The following is a 20,626-nucleotide window of genomic DNA, read 5'->3' as shown; positions in this document are numbered from 1 at the left end:
GCTGTGTTATACTTTTTCTCTTTTAACTTTATATGTTTCTTAACTTCCCTCGTCAGCCACGGCCGACCTTGCCTCCTCCTGGGATCTTTCTTCCTTTTAGGAGTGAACTGATCGTGCAACTTCTGCATTATACACAGAAATATTTACCGCAGGGATCAGTACTGGGACTGCAGCTTTTTACAATTTGCCATTGTTCCTCCACTGTCGTCCCTGCTGAGGTATTGCACCATTGAACTTTGGCCAGCTCCTCCTTCATAGCTCCATAGTTCCCTTTATTCAACAGAAGTACTGTCACTTCCGATTATACCCTCTCCCTCTCAAATTGCAGATTGAAGCTTATTGTATTATGGTCACTACTTCCCAATGGCTCCTTCACTTCGAGGTCTCTGACCAATTCTGGTTCGTTACACAATACCAGATCCAGAATTGCCTTCTCCCTGGTCGGCTCCAGCACCAGCTGCTCTAAGAATCCATCTCTGAGGCACTCCACAAAGTCTCTTTCTTGAGGCCGAAGAAATTAATCACATTAATTGCTTTTTTTCCATGTTACCAATAACAATTGAGTTCTAATTAATTGAGGCAGTTAATAAAGTTTATTTTTCGGATATCTGCAGATTAAAGAAACAGCTCAGATAGGAAGAAATTTATTTACAGAATAGTGGTTATAGGTTAGTTTTAAAAAATATGTGATGGTTACTTGACTTAATTGTACCACATCATGTTGTTTGTGCCAGCTGCTAACATATTGCAGTCAAACAATGCGAAAAGGTGCTGCTTTCTAGCTGTCATCAGAAGGTAACTGATGTTGTGATGTGATTACTTTATTGCTAACAAGCAGTTCATGTGCTTGTTTGTGCTAGTGTTGTTGGGGGTTTAAACTAATTTGACAAGGTATTGGGATGAGAAGTGGAGGTGCATGAGGGAGTGATGTACAAACCATTTTGGAACAAAAACAAGTCAGTGTGGAAGACAATGGATATGATCAAATAAAGAGACAAGGGAGTATAACAAAGCTGGATGACATTTATTTCACTGTAAAGGGTGTTGTGCATAAGGCAGATGAGTTGAGGGTGCTGGTTAAAACATGGGGAGATGATACTACTGCCACATAGACATGGTCAATGAAGGGGCAGACTCAATATTCCAAATCTTCGATGAGATGTGGAGAGATGTACAAGAATTGATGGTGTTGCAGTATTGTTCAAGGAGTCAATTACTACAATAAAAAGGGGTGATACCTTAGATTATTCCTCAAATGAGGCTATATGCTACATGAACCTGAAATCAAAAAAGGGGGCAGTCACTTAATAGGAATGTACTTTGGACCCCCAAACAGTCAGAGATAGAAAGGCAGAAATGTATTCAAATTTCAGGTGTGGTTATAATACGGGATTTCAACTTCCCCAATACTAATTGGGTTACGCAGAATGTGAAAGTCTCAGAAAGGATGGAATTCTTTTTTTTTAATAGATATTTTTATTAGAAATTTAACATTTTTTACAAGTTTACAAAAATAAACAAAACTCTCAAGTACAAACATTGATATACAATTAAATCTTAAATAAATAATAACCAAAATTTAACAAAAGAAAAATACCGAGAAAGAAAAAAATACAAAACTCAACTAACTACTAATCTCACCTACAACTAACCAGAGTGTATATTTAAGTCTCTTACATTATTCAAATAATAGAAAGAAAAAAAAAACCAATGGATAACACAGAAATTGGATAGTGAGATACATGCTCGGAATGTGTTAACATCAAATGTAACAAAACCCGTATTCGTGCGGGATTCCTCTCCCAAGGGGCCCCGGACCAGCCAGGTTCATAATCTCAATTAAATAAAAGCCCTTGTTAGGATAGCCGAAATATCTGTATTCATATAATTCCAGAAGGGCTGCCATATTTTATGAAATAATTCGGCCTTTCGGTGCACCATATTTGTGAGGAAGTCAAGGGGAATACATTCCATAATTAATCTGTGCCAATTTGAAAGTCCAGGGGGGCCCTCAGCCACCCTGTTTACCAAAATATTTTTCCTTGCACAGAAAGAAAGAATAGAAAATAGTCTCTTCCCATGCATATCCAGGGAGGGTAAGTTCGAAAAGCCCAAAAGGAGAGATACAGGGTCCACTTTAATTTCCGTTCCTAAAATTTCTGTCAGGGTAATTGCTACTTTAGTCCAGTATCTACGGATCTTATGACCGGTCCATAGGCAGTGTACAAGAGTGTCCACCTCAATTTTACATTTGGGACATATTGGAGATGCTCCTGCCTTAAATTTTGCCAATCGATCCGGTGCTATATGGGCCCTATGAGGTATCTTCAGCTGGATAGCCTGAGCTCTGTTACAGATGGTGATTCTTCTGGCGTTTTCCCAAATGTTATTTGGACGTTTCTATAGAGATTTCTAGACCCAAATCCTGATCCCATGTTTTAAGCAGATTGTCCATACCTCCTGATACTTCTTCATGTATTAAATGATAAATAGTACTGACGGAAGATACCCCCATTGGTCGTAGTACTCTACATTCTCTATCTGATTTATAAAGACTATCTAATAACATAGTCGTCTTCTGTATATAATCTCAAATTTGGAAGTATCGAAAGACGTCTCCATTAGGTAATCCGAATTTCTGATGCAGCTGTTCAAAAGACATCAGGACCCCATCTTTAAATAGGTCCCCTAGACATGAGATACCCCTGGATCTCCAGAGTTTAAAAATGGCATCTGTAAACCCCGGTTGGAATCCCCATGCTCCCACTATCGGCGCATAGGGGGACGTTTTATGTGAGTTGTCCTCATTTTGCCACATTATATTCCAAGCTTTAATTGTGTTTAGTATTATAGGGTTTTTACAGTGATCCATAATGATTTTCTTCTTGTCTGAAGATAAAAGGTTAATAAGTGGGCATTTTACTTGAGAAGCCTCGATGTCCAGCCAAATTGATTGCGGATCAGACAAGACCCAATCAGCTATGTAACTTAATAGGGAACTTAACTGATATTTCCTAAAATCTGGGAAGTCCAATCCTCCCCTTGCCTGTGGAAGCTGTAGCTTCTTCAGCTTAATGAGGGGTCGTCTATGATTCCAGATAAAGGAACCCAACCAGCCAGATAATTTATGTAGTGCCAGTCTTGGCAGCATCACCGGAAGCATTCTCATGGGGTATAGGAGACGGGGCAGGACATTCATTTTAATTAGTACTATTCTACCCAGCCAGGAAATTGGAAGGTCTCCCTATTGCTGGAGGCCCTGCCTTATCCTTTCCAATAAATGCACAAAGTTAGCCTTGTATAACTGACCAAATACTGGGGTAATAAAAATGCCTAAATATAAGAAACCCTCCAGGGACCACCGAAAGGGAAAGTGGGATCCGTCACTAAGTGGGGTATCATAGCAAGGTCACCCATTGGCATAGCCTCTGATTTTGAGAAATTAATTTTATAGCCTGAGAATGCGCTAAATGTATTAATAACTTGGATTAAGCGAGCTACGGACATCAGAGGATTACTGAAGAATCGAAGAACATCATCTGCATAAAGGGTAATTTTATGTTTACCTGTAGCAATCCTCGGGGCCGTTATATTGGGATCAGCCCATATAGCTTCTGCGAGTGGTTCAATTATTAGCGTAAATAACAATGGCGAGAGAGGACATCCCTGACGGCAACCCCTACCCATACTGAAGCTATCCGAACCTAATCCATTGGTAACCACAACTGCTTTGGGATCACTATACCATGTTGAGACCCATTTGGTAAACACCTTTCCAACGCCAAACCTTTCCAATGTGTAAAACAAATATGACCATTCAACCCTATCGAATGCCTTTTCCGCGCCTAATGAGACTACTACTCCTGGTATCTTTCCCTGATGGCAGGCTTGAATCATATTCAAAACCCTTCTAGTATTATTGGATGATCTACAGCCCTTAATAAACCCCGTCTGATCCTCCTTTATGATATGTAGCAATACCCTTTCTAGTCTCAATGCTAACGTTTTAGAAAGGATTTTAAAATCTACATTTAGCAAGGATGACGCACAATCTTCTGGATCCTTTTTTAAGGATAAGAGAGATATTTGCCTCTTTCAGCAAAGGCGGGAGACAACCCTGACTGTATGCGTAGTTATACATGTCCATAAGTGGACCAGCCAATATTCCTGTAAATTCTTTATAGAATTCAGCTTGAAAGCCATCTGGGCCAGGTGCCTTACCGCTCTGAATTTGCCTGATTGCGTCAAGTATTTCTTGGACTGTTAGGGGAGCATTTAAGTCCGATACCTGTTCCGGAGTTAGGTCCAGAAAGGTCAAATTTTTAAAAAATGATTGCATCCTCCTGATCCTGTCTTCACAATCCTGCGATTTATATAAATCAGAATAAAATTTTCTAAAGATTGTATTAATCTTTTTATGATCATGAGTCAAAATACCCTTACTTTCCTTGATAGACGTGATAGTTTGAGGGGCTTTTTTTCTTTGCACGAAATGCTAAGTATCTACCAGGTTTATCGCCAAATTCATATAACCTTTGTTTTTGCAAATAATATTTCCCTCTTAGTCGTTTGGGTAAGCGTGGTAGTTAGAGCTGTCCTAAGGGCCGTAATCCTTTGCAATTTGATAATAGAAGGTCTGTGAGCGTATGCTGTTTCAGCTGCTTTTAAGCGAGCTTCGAGCAGACGCTGTTGTTCTCCCTTTAATTTTTTCTGGGTCACTGAGTAGGAGATGATCAAACCTCGCGCGTAAGCTTTGATGGTCTCCCACATCATTGATGGGTTGCCAGCCGTACCTAAATTAATTTCTAAAAAAGTTTTAAATTCTTGAGAGAAGTACTTTAAAATTTACCATCTTTCATCAGGAAGGGGTCCATACGCCAATGCCGAGGGGATGTCCCGTTGTTCCTCGCCTTGATTTCCATATGTACAGCAGCGTGGTCGGAAATTGATATCCTACCTATTTTACAGGATGATATGTAATTTAAAAAAATCAAGGGGGCAAAAAAATATCAATTCTGGTATGACATTTATGTGGATTGGAGTAAAAAGAAAAATCTCTGCCCTGTGGATGAAGACATCTCCATACATCTCCTAATCCTAATTCTTTATTCAGATCCACCAATTGTCGAGATCTGGGAGATACTCCTGCAGTACTCTTGGGAATCCTATCTATTTCCGGATCCATAATACAATTAAAGTCTCCTCCTATAATTGTATGATGGGCACCAAGAGCCACCAATTTTGAGAAGGCTTCCGTTATAAATTTAAAGGGGTGTGTCGGAGGGCAGTACAAATTTAAAATCCCATATTCCTCTCCATTTATAAGGGCTTTAATCAGAATATATCGTCCAGATTCATCTTTTATCTGATTTTGGATTTTGAAAGGGAAATTCTTCTGAATAAGAATAACAACTCCCCTACTTTTTGAGCTAAAAGAAGAAAAAAAGGCCTGATCAAATCCACCCTGTCGTAATTTCAAGTGTTCTTTATCCAACAGGTGTGTCTCCTGTAGAAGAGCTATATCAACTCTTTCTTTCTTGAGATTTGATATTTTCTTCCTTTTGATTGGCGAATTACTCCCCGTGACATTCCAGGTGCACCACTTAACCGACTGATCAACCATAATCGTCCGGACAAATCCGAGACCCCTCAGGAGGGGAAACCCTATCCAGAACATCCCGAGCATAGAGCATATAAAATTCACAAAAATAAAGGCTCTCGAATACACTCACAACAATATAATAAAAAACTATTTCTAAATAATAAAAAAAATATAAAACGTATTTAAATGGAGATTTTCCCCCATGTTCCCAGGGGGTGTCACTTCCTTTCCAAAGGTACATCGTATCCTCTCCCAACCAGTGCCCCACCCTTGACCCAGGCAGTCCCCAATAGGATGAGGAGAATTCTACAAATTCTAGAATACTACAAAACTAGAGTTAACAGTGAGCACCCTACCCCCACCCCACCCACACCAACACCTGGATATATTTGGTAATGTTAACACCATGTATAAAATATATAACTATAAAATTACAACCTCAACAAATAATAATTAAATTTAATAATACAAAATAACAAGGGAAAACAACCCCGCTCCTAGAGACAGAGGTAAAATAGAATAAGGTAACCACCTCCCCCCACCAACATTAGTTGGACCCCCCTGGCTTATATATATAGAATAATTTTAAAAAACCCAAGGGGGGGAGGAGAAAATCGTTAAATAGAGAATAAATAAATAAATCCCTCTCCCCACCCCCCAAGATAATATTAAGCAGTAAGGTAAAATAAAAGAAAAGGGGGGGATATAAACCGCAGTTCGGGGAAGGCAAACCAACATCCATTATCTCTTATAATTTATCTAAGCGAGTCCAAAAATTCCTTAGCCTTTTCCAGCGATCCGAAGTTATACACTGATCCTTCATGGTTAAAGCGTAGCGTCGCCGGGTAGCGTAAGGAGTACTGAATATTTAAGTCCCTTTAACACTACTTCGCCTCATCGAATGCCTTCCTCTTTTGGACCAGAGCTGGGGAAAAGTCCTGGAATAACATGATCTTGGATCCTTTATAGATCATGGCTTGGGAATCTTTTCCAAGATTTCTAGAGGCTTCTAGGAGTATCTGCCTCTCCTTATAGCTCTGCAGCCGGAACAGGACCGGGCGGGGATGCTGGTTCGAGCCGGGCCCGCGTATTGCAACCCGGTAGGCCCATTCCACCCTTACCTGGCCTGATCCAGCCTCCAGATTTAAAAGCTGTGGCAGCCACTGTTCGAGAAGTGCTGTAAGCTGGCCTTCCTCTTCCCGTTCGGGAAGGCCCAGCAAACGAATATTTTTTCGACGACCTCGATTATCGAGGTCATCAATAGGATTCTCTGAGATCTGGACTCGCTGTTTGAGAGTCCGGACCCGATCCACGGCCGATTGCGCTGTAGTTTCGGAGGTTGCGGCCTTTAGCTCCGCCCCTCCGACTCGGCGCTCGATATCCTTAATGTCTCGGTCGTGCTTTTGCAGCGCGGCCGAGAGTGAGTCCCATCGACTTCGGGATTCTTCAATAAATGTGTCGATCTTTGCATCCAGTTTGGAGATGATTTCCACGAGGTACGCCACTGTAGGTAAGTCCCCCGGGGCGGCTGCGCACGCCTCAGCTGCAGCTGGAGAGGATGAGGGAGGAGTTCCTGCTTGCTGAGAGCTGCGGGCTCCCTTCCCTTTAGTCATTTTTACTGAAGATTAGATTGTTTAAATTTAATACTAAGCAACTAATTAAACAGCTATTTTAAATGATTTGGTGAGTGTGGTGGGGGTGGGTGACCCACTTTGCCCAAGTCTTGGGAGGAGCACTGTAGACTCAGACTTGCTGGGTTGCCGCCATCTTGGATTCCCCAGAAAGGATGGAATTCTTAAAATGTTTTTTGGAGCTTATCTTAAGTCAGCACATAGAAATCTCAACAAGGGCACGGTACTCGACTGAATTTTTGGTAAACAAACCGGACAAACGGTAGAAATATTGGTGGGGATGCATTTCAGTGACAGTGACCATAATTCAGTAACATTTCAAGTAGGATGGACAAAAATGAAATGTAAGTAAAGGTTCTGAATTGAGGCAAGCCAGTTTTAATCTGATGAGACAGGATCTGGCCAAAATGGACTGGGAGCAGCAATGTACAGGAAATTCTATGAAAGGAGTGGAAGCCTTTCAAAATGAGTGTAGTACAGTGAACCCTAAATGTCAAGGATAGTACAGGATTGAATAGAGGGAAAAAAAGGGATGTTTATTGTAGATACTGAGAGTTCAAAATACTGGAAGCTCTAGAGGCATACTGACATTGTAAAAGTTTACTTAAATGACAATTCATAAAAGTAAAAAGGAGTATGAAAAAACATTGGCAGGTAAAACAAAAGAAGAACCAAAGACATCTCTCAAAAATGTTAGGGGCAAGAGGATAACCAAGGAAAGAGGCAGGCCTATTAGAAGGCAGTGTGACAAACTGTGTATGGAGCTGCAAGATGTAGGTGAGATTTTAAAGGAGTAAATAGACATGTAGAGTACTATAGAGAAGGATAATATAGTTGTTGAAATCAGTGGGGAGACCTATGATGTCCTTGAACAAATCACAGTGGAGAGGGAGGAATTATTAGTGAACTTTTGAGAAAATTTGTAGCTCAGGTTGAGGTTCTAAATGTAGGTTTGCTCGCTGAGCTGGAAGGTCATTTTTGTCCTTTTTTGTAGCTACTTGAAATGTTACTGAATTATGGTCACTGTCACTGAAATGCACCCCCACCAAATATTTCTACCGTTTGTCCAGCTTGGTTACCAAGCCCTCCCTTGTTGGGATTTCTATGTGCTGTCTTAAGATAATCTCCTAGATACATTTTAAGAATTTCATCCTTTCTGAGACTTTCACATTTTGCTTAACCAAATTCGTTTTCGTCACCATATTTAATGACATCATCAGTGAGCCTCCAGATGATGCGCCGGTGGCATGACCCACTTTCTATTTATGTGTTTAGGTTTCCTTGAGTTGGTGATGTCGTTTCCTGTTCTTTTTCTCAGGGGGTGGTAAATGGGATCCAAGTCAATGTGATTGTTGATCGAGTTCCAGTTGGAATGCTATGCTTCTAGGAATTCTCGCGCGTGTCTGTTTGGCTTGTCCTAGGATGCATGTGTTGTCCCAGTCGAAGTGGTGTCTTTCCTCTTCTGTATGTAAGGATACTAGTGAGAGTGGGTTGTGTCTTTTAGTGGCTAGTTGATGTTCATATTTCCTGGTTTGTCCAATGTGGTGTTTGTTGCGATTCGTGCAAGGTATTTTGTAAATGACATTAGTTTTGCTTGTTGTCTGATAGGGTCTTTCAAGTTCATAAGCTGCTGTTTTAGTGTGTTGGTGGGCTTGTGGGCTACAATGATGCCAAGGGGGCTGAGTAGTCTCGCAGTCATTTCTGAGATATCTTTGATGTAGGGGAGAGTGGCTAGGGTTTCTGGACATGTTTTGTCTGCTTGTTGGAGTTTGTTGCTGAGAAATCGGCACACTGTGTTTATTGGATACCAGTTACACTGTATAGGTGATTTTCCTCTGCTCTGCGTAGTTCCTCTGTGCTGCAGTGTGTGGTGACTCATTGAAACAATGTTCTAATGCAGCTTTGTTTGTGGGTGTTAGGATGATTGTTTCTGTAGTTCAATATTCGATCATAGCAGGAAATGACATTATCAACCCTTGGAAACCAAAACACAAAAATAGAAAGCGGGCCATGCCACCAGTGCTTCATTCAGAGGCTCACTGATGATGTTGCCTAGTATGGTGACGAAACATCTGAAAATTAACCTTCCAGCTCAGTGAGCAAACCTACATCCAAAATTATTAGCATTTTAGTGACCTTAAAATTGGTTAAATCGCCAGGGCCAGATGAGATGTATCTCAGACTCCTGTGTGAGGCAAGGGAGGAGATTGCACTTGTCCTGATATTAAGTTTCAAATCCTCTCTGACTGCAGGAAAGAGATGCAAGGGAGCTAACATGATATCATTTTTAAAAAGGAGTGATAGGAGTCATAGATGGAACAATAGACCTGTGGGTGTAACATCAGTAGACAATAGGTGCAGGAGTAGGCCATTTGGCCCTTCGAGCCAGCACCACCATTCATTATGATCATAGCTGATCATCCACAATCAGTATCCTGTTCCTGCCTTATCCCCATAACCCTTGATTCCACTATCTTTAAGAGCTCTATCCATCTCTTTCTTCAAAGTATCCAGAGACTTGGTCTCCACTGCCTTCTAGGGCAGAGCATTCCATATATCCACCAATCTCTGGGTGAAGAAGTTCCTCCTCAACTCTGTTCGAAATGGCCTAACCCTTATTTTTTAAACTATGTCCTCTGGTTCTGGACTCTCCCATCAGCGGAAACGTGCTTCCTCCCTCCAGAATGTCCAAAAACATTTAGAATAATTGAGAGGTGGAATTGATCTCCACTTGGAGAGGCAGGGATGAATCAAGGATAGTCAGTACAGATCATTCTACTATATCGTGCATTTCGTTAATGCAAATTCGCTATAACGCAATTGACAAATTGAGGACACTGTTTCTATAGCGTGAACTTTTAAAGCATGTACTGGTTATAACATGATTCCGACACCATTAGTTTAAATGGTGCTGCTATTACGCAATTTTCTGAAAGCACGGAATTGCACGAGAACTGAACTACCGTGTTATCGCAGAACTGACAGTATGGCTTTGAAAGACAAAGATCATACCTTACTGTTTGAATTGTTTTGAACAAGTGACTACATGAGGGCAGTGCAGTTGAAGTAATCTATGTCGATTTCAGTCAGGCCTTTGAAAGTTGTCACATGTGAGATTGGTCAAGAAGATAAGGAGCCCATGGTGTCCAGGATAATTTGGCAAATTGCATCCAAAATGGCTTACTGGCAGGGGATGGAGGGTGATCAAAGATTGTTTTTGTAACTGGCAACCTGCATCCAGTGGCATACAGCAGAATTTGTGCTGGCTTCTTTGTAATGTGTATGAATGTAGATTTGATCAATATGTTCATGGATGGCACAAACTGGTGCAGTAAATAGTGAGGAGGCAAGCCTTATATTGCGATATGGACAGGCTGGTCAATTGGGCAGACTAGTGGCAAATTAAACTTAATCTGGAACGGTGAGATGTGGTGCGCTTTGGGAATACTAGCAAAACAAAGGAGTACATGATGAATAGTAGTACCCTGGAAAATAGAGGATCAAAGGGACCTCGGTGTGCATGTCCACAGATATTTAAAAGCAAGAGGACCGTTGAATAAATTATTTAAAAAGGGATAAAGAATACTTGCCTTTAATCAAAGTGCCAACTGCAAAGGCACACAGGTTATAATGTAACTGTTTGAGACTTTAAGGATTAGGATTTTTTATCCTGAGAGTGATGAGTGTCTCAAGCTCAAGTGTCTGAAAGGGTTGTGTCGACAAGAAGCATCAGAACATTTGAAAGTATTATGATGAATACACAACTGCATTGCATGTAAGGCTGTAGACTAAGTGCTTGGAAATGGGACAAGAGTAGATAAATGTTTGATGACCAACGCATACACAATTGGTTGAAAAACTGACTGACTAGTTTAATAGCTATACTATATCATTCAATAGCTGGACTTTTACTGTATTGGCTTCTCTAAGTTGTTTGTTATGCTTCAAAGTTTGAGTATATGGCTCCAACAGTATTTTGACTTTTGTAGGTTGTTATGGCATTGCTCAAATATTGGCCAAAAACGCATAGTCCAAAGGAAGTGATGTTTCTAAATGAATTGGAAGAGATTTTAGATGTAATTGAGCCATCAGAATTTGTAAAAGTCATGGAACCCCTGTTTCGACAGCTGGCTAAGTGTGTTTCCAGTCCACATTTCCAGGTGAGCTCTGAATTATAAAAATGAGAATTTGGATAATAATTACGTTTTCACAATAGTACATTTTATTTTAAGACCTCTAGTATGGTACTGACCAAACTATAAAGTTGTCAATGGATTGTATCAAATAATAACAAAAAAATTGCTTCTTCTGTATGAAAACACTTGAATTCTTTGTAGTTGCATGCAATGTCTTACTATTTTTATTTTCTTGATGTATATTCTTTGACCTAGGTGGCTGAGCGAGCTTTATATTATTGGAATAATGAGTACATCATGAGTCTAATTAGTGACAATGCTGCAAAGATCTTGCCCATTATGTTCCCATCTCTGTATCGTAATTCAAAAACCCATTGGAACAAGTAAGTGAATTGTTCTATTATTGTATTTGGCCTTCCATAAACTTTAAGCAGAAAAAACCTTTGCAATAAGTTAGAATGTAAAGTAGTTGTATGAAGAATACGAAAAGCACAAATATTCCGGAAGAATGTTTCTCTAGGGATAGTGTTATTATGATAGTTAAAGAGTCCCTAAGTGAGATTTGGAGACTTGAGTTCAAATCACACCATGACAGTTGGTGAATCTTAAATTCAGTCAGTGAAATTGTAAAACTCGTCTCTGTAATGATGAACATGAAACTATCATTGTTGTAACAGCCTGTTTGTTTTGCACATGTTCTAAAGGGGAAAAAAATGTCATCCTTACTGTATTCTGAATAACACCCATAACAATGTGGTTGACCCTCGAGTGCAGTTAGGGATGGGCAACACATGCTGACCTTAGCAATAATGTCCACATCCAATGAAAGAATAAAGTCAAAAAACAGAATATCAAATTAAGCATTCACATAAAATAAAATTCTTGTTTTAATTTGGGCAATTTGAAGCATGAACACTTCATATGTTTTAATTATTCAATTAGACATGTTTTTAATTTTGAAAAATGTTTTGTATTAATAAGCTGAAAGCACTTTTGTACCTATGTGAGAAGAGAAGTGGGCTATCAATTGGCTTGCACTTGCTCCACATCCAGTTAGATCGAAGCTGATCTATGGCCTTAACTCCAACATCTGCCTGACTCCATGTTCCTTCATGCGCTCCCCAACAATATATTGATTTCAGTTTTGTAAGTTTCAATTGATCCAGCAGCCAAATTCTTCTGGAAAGTGAGTTGTAAATTTCTCTTTGTCATTTCATTTCTGAATGATGTGACTGACTTAAAAATTTTGCTGCACGTTCTTGATTTACCCATTAGAAAAAATGTTTTCTTATATTTGTCTCATTAGATCCTTTTATCATGTCAATTATATTACCCCAAACCTTCTGAACACAGATGTACAAATCAACTTTTTGCAACCAGGCTTCATAAGTCTTAACCTTGTTAAACCTGGTATAATCTGGTGATTTTGTGCTGTCCATCCAATTTGTCTTGCACTCTGTGCAATTTAATTTGATAGTAAGGCATTCAACATTATTGGCTTAAATGCCATTTTGAAGTATGTGTTTGCAGTATAGGTCCTCTATACATTAGAATGTTTCAAAGAAACTTGCAAGTTCAGGATGTGCTGGAAAAACTCAGGTCTGACAGCATCTGTGGAGAGCCAGACCTCTGCTGAGTTTATCCATCATTTCCTATTTGTGTTTCAGATTTCCAGCATCCTTTTTTTTAAGTTTTATTACTTGTAGATGTGTATTTAGAACATGTTCACACAGCATGCATTCAAAATTGTCAGTATTTTAAAGCTTGTTCCTGAATTTGCAAGTATGCAATTTGAAAACCCTTAAGGTTTTCTGTCAGAAATACTAGTTCCTGTGGTCTGTCACTTGCATTTGTTTGAAAAAGTTCAATGGTAAAACTCTAAAATATATTTAAAGTAATTCGTTCCTTGTCTTGTGTGTAGCGAAGTCTGAGAGATCACTTTGAAAGCATATCTTCACAAAAAGGGAAGATATTACTGTGCATTACCTATAATTGAACTTGCATATGATTATAAATGGAAATTGAATCCTAAGATATTGCTATTGTAGAAGCATGACATTGTTATTTTAAATGTTACTATAAATGTTGTATTTTAGTGTATTCTCAACTGAAACTTGGGGGTAATTTTTACTTAACCTGTCTGATGGAAAAAAATTAGGTAATTATTCAATTGTCCACTTGCCCGATTTTACTTCTCATTGACTTCAACAATGAACGAAATTGGGCAGTGTGTTTTTAAAAAGAAAGGCGGTTGATCTGATTGCATCAGTTTCATATTTGGTGATTTAGGTGAAAATTATCCAACTTGAGTCTTAATAAAGTTATGCAAGTTTCAATTAAGGTAGGCATTTCCTTTGGGTAGGAGGAAGTATGACTTTAAGCTTCATATTTACTAACATGCATTTTATGCACTTTATTTCTAGTTCCACAATATAGTCACTGTTTTTGTAATTAGCTAATGTAGACCTAATAGATGGTACAATGTTAAGCATGCATGAGATTCAGTTAATTTTTTTTATATGTAGGACTATCCATGGATTAATCTACAATGCTCTGAAACTCTTTATGGAAATGAATCAGAAACTATTTGATGACTGCACCCAACAGTTCAAAGCAGAAAGACAAAAGTAAGTTCAAGTGTCTGTCCAGCATATACAGAACAACCTCGATTATCTGAACAAGACGGGTGAAGAGTATTTTGTTTGGGTAAAGTTTTACGGGACCTTGAGATCTTGTTCGGATAATCCAAAATTTGGATAATCGACGTTCAGATAATCAAGGTTGTTCTGTAATGTGCATAGATCTCACTCTACCACAAAGTTATCTATTACCTATTGTTGTCTCAGATATTTGCACGTGATTAGCCTAAATTTGTATTCAAGAAACAATAATGGACAAATAAATTAGTGGAGAGTGAACCAGCAAACAATATGCAGTTCACAAGTTTGTGATTATCTTATCGTTATAAGCAATTTCAGTATATAGATTTGCACCTGTTTAAATAAAAATTTAGCTAAACTATGGAGATGTAGCATATGAGAGCTGCAAATGAAGTATATATTAGCAGATAAAACAGTCTTCACTTTCCCCAGTGTTCTGTATCCCTACAGTATACACATTCAAACAAGTTTGAAGAGAGCTCCAGGAGTAGTGTATCTGACCTACTAAAATGTAAATGACGGAGAAGTAATTAGACGATAAGCTGAGATGTTGATTTGCTCCTGCGATCATCTTTCAACTTCCATATTTGAAGGGAATAAAGACTATATGACTATTGTAGCTGAGCCTTTGTGGCTCTCTGCTATTATTTAGAAGCTTGTTAAATTACAGATTTCTGAGCCCATGGAGGCAGTAACCATAGCAGAACTAGACACTCATTATACTTGATGGTACTGGGTCTTGAGTAAATAAAAAAAAAATGCAGCATTGCTCAGTTCAGCAGAGAACAAGCCAGAAGTTGCCCATTTGTGCTTATTTTGCCATAACATGAAATTAAAGCAGGAATAGGCAATTAACCCTTCTGAGCCTGCCATTCAATAAGATCGTGGTTGATCTGATTGTAATCTTAACTTCACTTTCCTGCCTGCCTCTTCCCCGGTCCCTCACATCCCCATTAACAATTGACTTTCTTGTTAATCAAAATCTATCCAAGTCAATCTTGGGCATATTCAGTGACTGAAACTTCACTGTTTGCTCTGTAAGAAAATTCCAAATATTGGCCACCCTCTCAAACAAGAAAATCTTCCTAATCCCTATTTTAAATTGGACAACTTCAATGTTGAAACTTTGTCCTCTAGTTCTATATTTCTTCACAAAGGAAAACATCCTCTCTACTTCTGCTCTGTCAAGTGTCTCTCAGAATGTTGTTTCAAAATGATCAGCTGTTCTTCTAAATTTGAATGAGTAAAAGCCGAGTAATCCGACTGAACTTTGCTCTGACACACTTTGGCACTTAAGGTTCTGCAGTGTTGCTGAGTGAGCTGCTTGCCTCTATATCAATCACCAGACTCTGGCCTCAAGCAACTCCCCTTTGTGAACTATTTTCTGCTGCCGCACAGCTGTTGATTTTATCAATATAGATGTGGTCACTACTTGATGACTGTGGGGTCAAGGACCGCACACATCTTGTATCTTGTTCTGGTTTTGGAAAAATATCCTTGTAATTTAGTCAGTGTATGTATTTTCAGTGCTTCTGTCTGTCCTTGTGGAAACTGTCTTGAACACCTGGCTTAACTCCATGTGATGACCTGCTATCGACTCATTTACCAAGCCATCACCCCAGAAGGTGTGGCGAGGCAGTGGTTCACTGGAAGGACTGGGTCTCCTCTAAAGAAGAGAGTGGAGAATAGCTCAAGGATGAGTGCAAGGTGTTATTAGAAATCATAAACCAGCCCTGAAAGTTAGTTAGGCCACTTTTTTTAATTAGTAGTTGGGACGAACGATGAGAAAATCCAAGCAGCAGAAAAGTGGCCTTAGTCGACGATGAGAAGGGAGCAACATGCATTATTTTGTCTAGTGGGTTGCGATATGAGGTTTATGCAAGACTGTGCACAGTTGGCTGTCACACTCCATAGATATGCGTAGGATCAACCAGAAGCCTTACCATGGAGGTAATAGCAGCAAAGATTGGACTGCGCTTACTTTTCAGTAATCTGCCTCTTCGTTCCGAGATATAATTCTCAATTGTGCTGAATGCCCTTCCTGATGGGTTGCCTCTTTCCTGATCTCAGGAGTCCAGTCTTTCCTTGGATTCTAGATAACATGGTCCTGTACTTCAAAGATTGAGGTTTTACACTGTACAGCCTTGTCAACGCTGTATGTACATTCTCATCATTTACTTCTCTGCTGAGCAGTCCTTTAGTATCCTGTACTTGGTCAATCAACAGGAGGAATTCAAAAGATCAATTAAACAACTTCATCCCAACTCCAGGGATACAGAAACTAGAACCCCTCCTCAACGTGTGCTGTAACTCTGTCAGGCTAGTGCTGTCCCAGAAACACTCAGATCTGCGCAGACTTCTTTCAACATCTGTGCCTTTTCTCAGGGTTTCTTAACTGGTTTTCCCATTGCACACAGTTGTTCCATTGTACACTTCACCTGCTCATTTGCACTGTTACCAGCCAAAATATTATAATTGTCTACCTGAATAAGTGTCTATGTACCTTTCCCACTGACTGATGTATCTCCAACTTCAGCTCATCAAGTCGCTGAAGGTGCACAAGCTGCTGTCAGTTACTGCAGTTGTGGTTTCAGTCTTAATCTCCTTTCAAAACTTGTTAGCTTTCTTGCCCCAATAGACAAGTATTACTCCTCTTTCTAATGCAACACAAGAATAGTTTTGTTCATTGACACATTAAATATCTCCGTATGCAGTTAGTCTGGAACTGTAGTGTTGCCTTTAGTTCCCTCATCCTGTTACTGTTCCCTGAAAGTTCTGTTTCTTTTTGTATGGACACTACAAGTATTTAAATGCCTACCCTCAACCAACAATTCTACTTCTTCCTTTCACATTGCCTCTGCTGTTTTTACGTTTTCAACATGCTTACTGTAAGTATATTAATGAAGCCAAGTTCCATTTCTTTTCAATTTCTTGATGATCAAATTCTGCATGAACCTTCCTGTTAAGTTTCCTACCTACTTTTATGTTTTATATTTATCTTATGCTGCTGTACTTTGCCAGATATTTAATTTTACCCTTAATTCCTGCATCAGATTTTTTTTAAGTGGGCATTTTATTTTACCACCTCATGGTATATATTTATTCTGTACTGTCTGTGTTAGCATATTGATCCTAGCTAGTAACACATTGTCTTGTATTTCTCCTCTAACAGTGTTGTCTAGTTCACATTCCTTAGCTTGTCTTCATTCTTTCAGACTCTGTTTTGTATTGAACTGATCTTTAATGGTTCTTGGAGGTGCCTTGCAAAGCTCATCAGAAAAGTCCTGGCATGCTGCAAAAGTGGGATTGTGAACTCTTTTTATGTAGAGAATTATTAGGAATACACTGCCTGAAGGAGTAGTTGAAACAAGTTTAATTGTTATTTTCAAAACCGTATTGAATAAATATTTGAAAAAGAAAGGTTTTAAAAAGTCATGGGGAAAGAGCAGTAAGCCAGAACAAGAGCAAAGAGGTGTGGTATATCATTATATAGTTATATATTCAGATCGTTGTGGTATTTAGTGGTTAAACTAGAAAGTGATTTGAACTGGAAAATGATTTGAAGTGGCCAGAGTCTGGCCTGGTATTCTTCATTCATGATATACAGATGATTTGCAGTTTCAAACTCAAAACAAACAGGACTGTACAATTAATCAGCTAGACACAGATGTTAGTTTAATGGTAGAATAGTGTCAGATGCAGTTTGATTTGAAAAGAGTAAGTATGAGGGAATAAATTACAAGAGAAGCAAGAACATATGCTCAGTAAAATGTTGCTGACATATATGGATGAGGAACTAAATTTATATATTCAAAGATTTTTTTTTATGAAATGGAGTCTAGGCAGATGAAGTAATAGAAGCTAGAAACATTTGGAGTTGTTAAGTTCAATAATTTAAATGAAGTGTAGATTCATTATTGCAAAGTCTAGGATTGAAAATTATCCATCTGTAGTTATGGTTTAATTCATGACCATTTAGACTGATGAGACAAAAGGAAATTAAACAGCTTTTATAATTGTGACAGGTTTTAAAAATGAATAGAGGAACACTGTTTCATCTGAAATAAAACAGAAACTTGTGAAGAAAGTCTGGCAGTATCTTTCAAGCGAGAAAGAAAATTCATGTTTCAAGTCCAATATGATTCTTCAGAATTGCTTCATCTGGTTGGGGAGGTAATCATGAAAGGGCCATCGTTTAAAACTAACATAAATAGGTGAAAGTCAGTTTTCGGTGGCTGTAACAAAGAACCATATGATGGCTACCTGCACTGTAAACTACTTTGGTTCCATTGTTATTACATTTTACGATGAACAGCTCTGTGTTCACTTCACAGATGATAAGACAATACCACCAAAACTGCCATTGCTGTTTTAATGCACTGTCTGAGATAATTGCGAGTTCAAACTATTAAAGTATTTTCTTTAGGTATCTCAAAACTGTCACTTTTGTAATGTTTAGGGAGAAAGCAAAATTGAAAGAACGTGAAGAGGCTTGGCTCAAAATAGAGAATTTAGCAAAAGCAAATCCACAGGTACGTTTATACCATCACTATTATGATACTCTCCATAGAACAATATATAAAGGTGAAATGTGCTGTATTGAAAAGCTTTCAAAGTTATTTGTTTTTAGCGCAGAATTTGGATTATATTAAGTTGATTATTTACTTATAAAAATAGTTTATCTGTGAGGGCTACGTCAATTGTACGTGTCCGATCAAATTCAGAAAATGAGTTTGCAATGGATTGCTTTACAAACTTTATAAATTGGAGTCATCTTTGTAAGCTTGTGCTTGTATCTGATAATAGCTTTTGCAACTTTCTTTAAAAGACATTCAGAACAATTGTTTTTAACTTGAAATATCTACTTCTGTACTTCAATTCCAATTATTTATCCAGATTTATTAGAAATCCACAAATTATTTTGTTTGTTTGGTGTCAAACCATGAAAATTGTGGTAGTGCAACAGGCACCAAAATCAACTTGAGGCAAGTCTTATCCCAAACCCAACGCACTTCAACCAAGTGTCGCTGTAGGTGTGATTAATCTGATCAACTCTGTCAATTCATTCATTTCATTTAAAATTGCTGGTAGCTCACAAGATTTAATTTGGAAATGCACAGAAAGCTACCATGTCGCCTAATTTATATGGGAATATACATTTAAAATATGTCTTCCTGTACTTGTAGTTGTAGTCTGTCCTTAGTGTTATAACTCATATAAAGATAAGTTGTTTGAGTTGTTTGGAGTGCATTTCCACACCAAAGACACTGGGTAGATTTGCAACATTGTTGCTTCTGTTTATTATTTACTAAAATTACTGAACTATTTAAAACACTTAAAGTAAGGATGTATAAATAGATAATTTCAAAATATTTTTCTTATATCCAACCATCTACCTCTACCCTTAAGATGAACTTCTTTTTGCATAAATCTGCACTCCCTTTTTACTCCGAATTCTATATGATTTTCTTTCTAATCCTCTAAAACTGGTATATGGGCAACATGCAGCGGTGTCTAGAATGACAATCATTTTCTGAGTCAGTGAAATTGACAGTGACTGACAAGCTGCGAATGTTAATGCTGCGCAGCTATCTTTTCCTCTATAACCACTTTACTCCCAACAAGACCAACATTGGTATATCTGGTAAATAATTTAACAATAGTAAATTGCTGAGTTATTGGTAATGGCCTTTCCAAATGCACATGTTCAACTTTTTCTTATCCATATCTGAGAGATTTCTGACTTTGTAACTCTTCTCCAAGCAGGTTTCTCTCTCTTCTTTTGTCCATTCATTCCTCCGCATGACTACCATCCCTCAGAAAAACATCTTGCTTGATCTGAATGGTGGAATTAACTCTGCATATATCATGCTTAACTAGTACATTTTAAAAGTAACTGTCAGAGTGGTTTTCCTTCTTTTTATCTGTGTAATATACCAGAGACTGACTAGACCAGTCTCCGCTAGTAGGCATTGGCCCACAGAACAAAACACCAGTAATTTGACATAAAAGTTTCAGTTATCCTTTGGGAGATAAGGATGCTGACAACCATTTAGATGCACCCTTTTGAGGTTGAAGTTGAATTCCATTGTTGGGAAAAGTAGAGGAAGATCTAATGTATTTCTTTTCCTGTGCTTTACCTGACTTAAGGTTATTTGTCCATAAATACTGACCATCCTAAAATGCTTTATTTTAACCAAACTTCATAAGTGACTTCCTTTCATCAGACACTGGGTTCCTTTCAAAACTGGTCATCCTGGGAACTGTCCATGTGCCCTGTCTCCAAAAACCAGGTAGGCACTTGTATCAAAATGCACCAAAACTTCAATTTTTTTTAAAAATGTCATGTGATTTTTAAATTAGCCCACTGAACAAATGAAATGTCTTAATCATCAGGAACAAAGATCTCCTTAGAGATGGATTTTGGCACTATTGCTAATGGCATGTACAGAGCTGAAGGAAGCTACCTTGTAAACTTAGAACATTCCAAATAGTTCAATGTACAGAACCAGTACAATCTTTCATTGTAGTATAATAAAAATAGATAATTACAATAAACCTTTCCATTTAGAGTATGTTGTAATTCAATTTCTCAAA

General features: G+C 38.4%; 1 protein-coding gene across 7 annotated transcripts in view; it reads left to right on the top strand.

Moving 5' to 3' along the window:
* Positions 1–20,626, top strand: part of ppp2r5ca (protein phosphatase 2, regulatory subunit B', gamma a) — a 181,578-nt gene that overhangs the window by 148,661 nt on the left and 12,291 nt on the right. For 4 of the 7 annotated variants that reach the window (XM_043697390.1, XM_043697387.1, XM_043697392.1 and 1 more), the window contains 5 exons: positions 11,223–11,393; positions 11,625–11,752; positions 13,895–13,996; positions 18,489–18,561; positions 20,257–20,322. In XM_043697390.1, the coding sequence (XP_043553325.1) occupies positions 11,223–11,393; positions 11,625–11,752; positions 13,895–13,996; positions 18,489–18,561; positions 20,257–20,322 (540 nt within the window). Of the gene's footprint in view, positions 1–11,222; positions 11,394–11,624; positions 11,753–13,894; positions 13,997–18,488; positions 18,562–19,293; positions 20,324–20,626 lie in introns of those variants that run through there. The other 3 variants (XM_043697388.1, XM_043697394.1, XM_043697391.1) reach the window with 2 other exon arrangements.

Source organism: Chiloscyllium plagiosum, chromosome 10, assembly GCF_004010195.1.
Source record: "Chiloscyllium plagiosum isolate BGI_BamShark_2017 chromosome 10, ASM401019v2, whole genome shotgun sequence".
In the NCBI taxonomy this organism is placed as follows: Eukaryota; Metazoa; Chordata; class Chondrichthyes; order Orectolobiformes; family Hemiscylliidae; genus Chiloscyllium; species Chiloscyllium plagiosum.
Note: the sequence above shows the minus strand (reverse complement) of the source record. Positions and strands in the feature narration are given on the sequence as shown.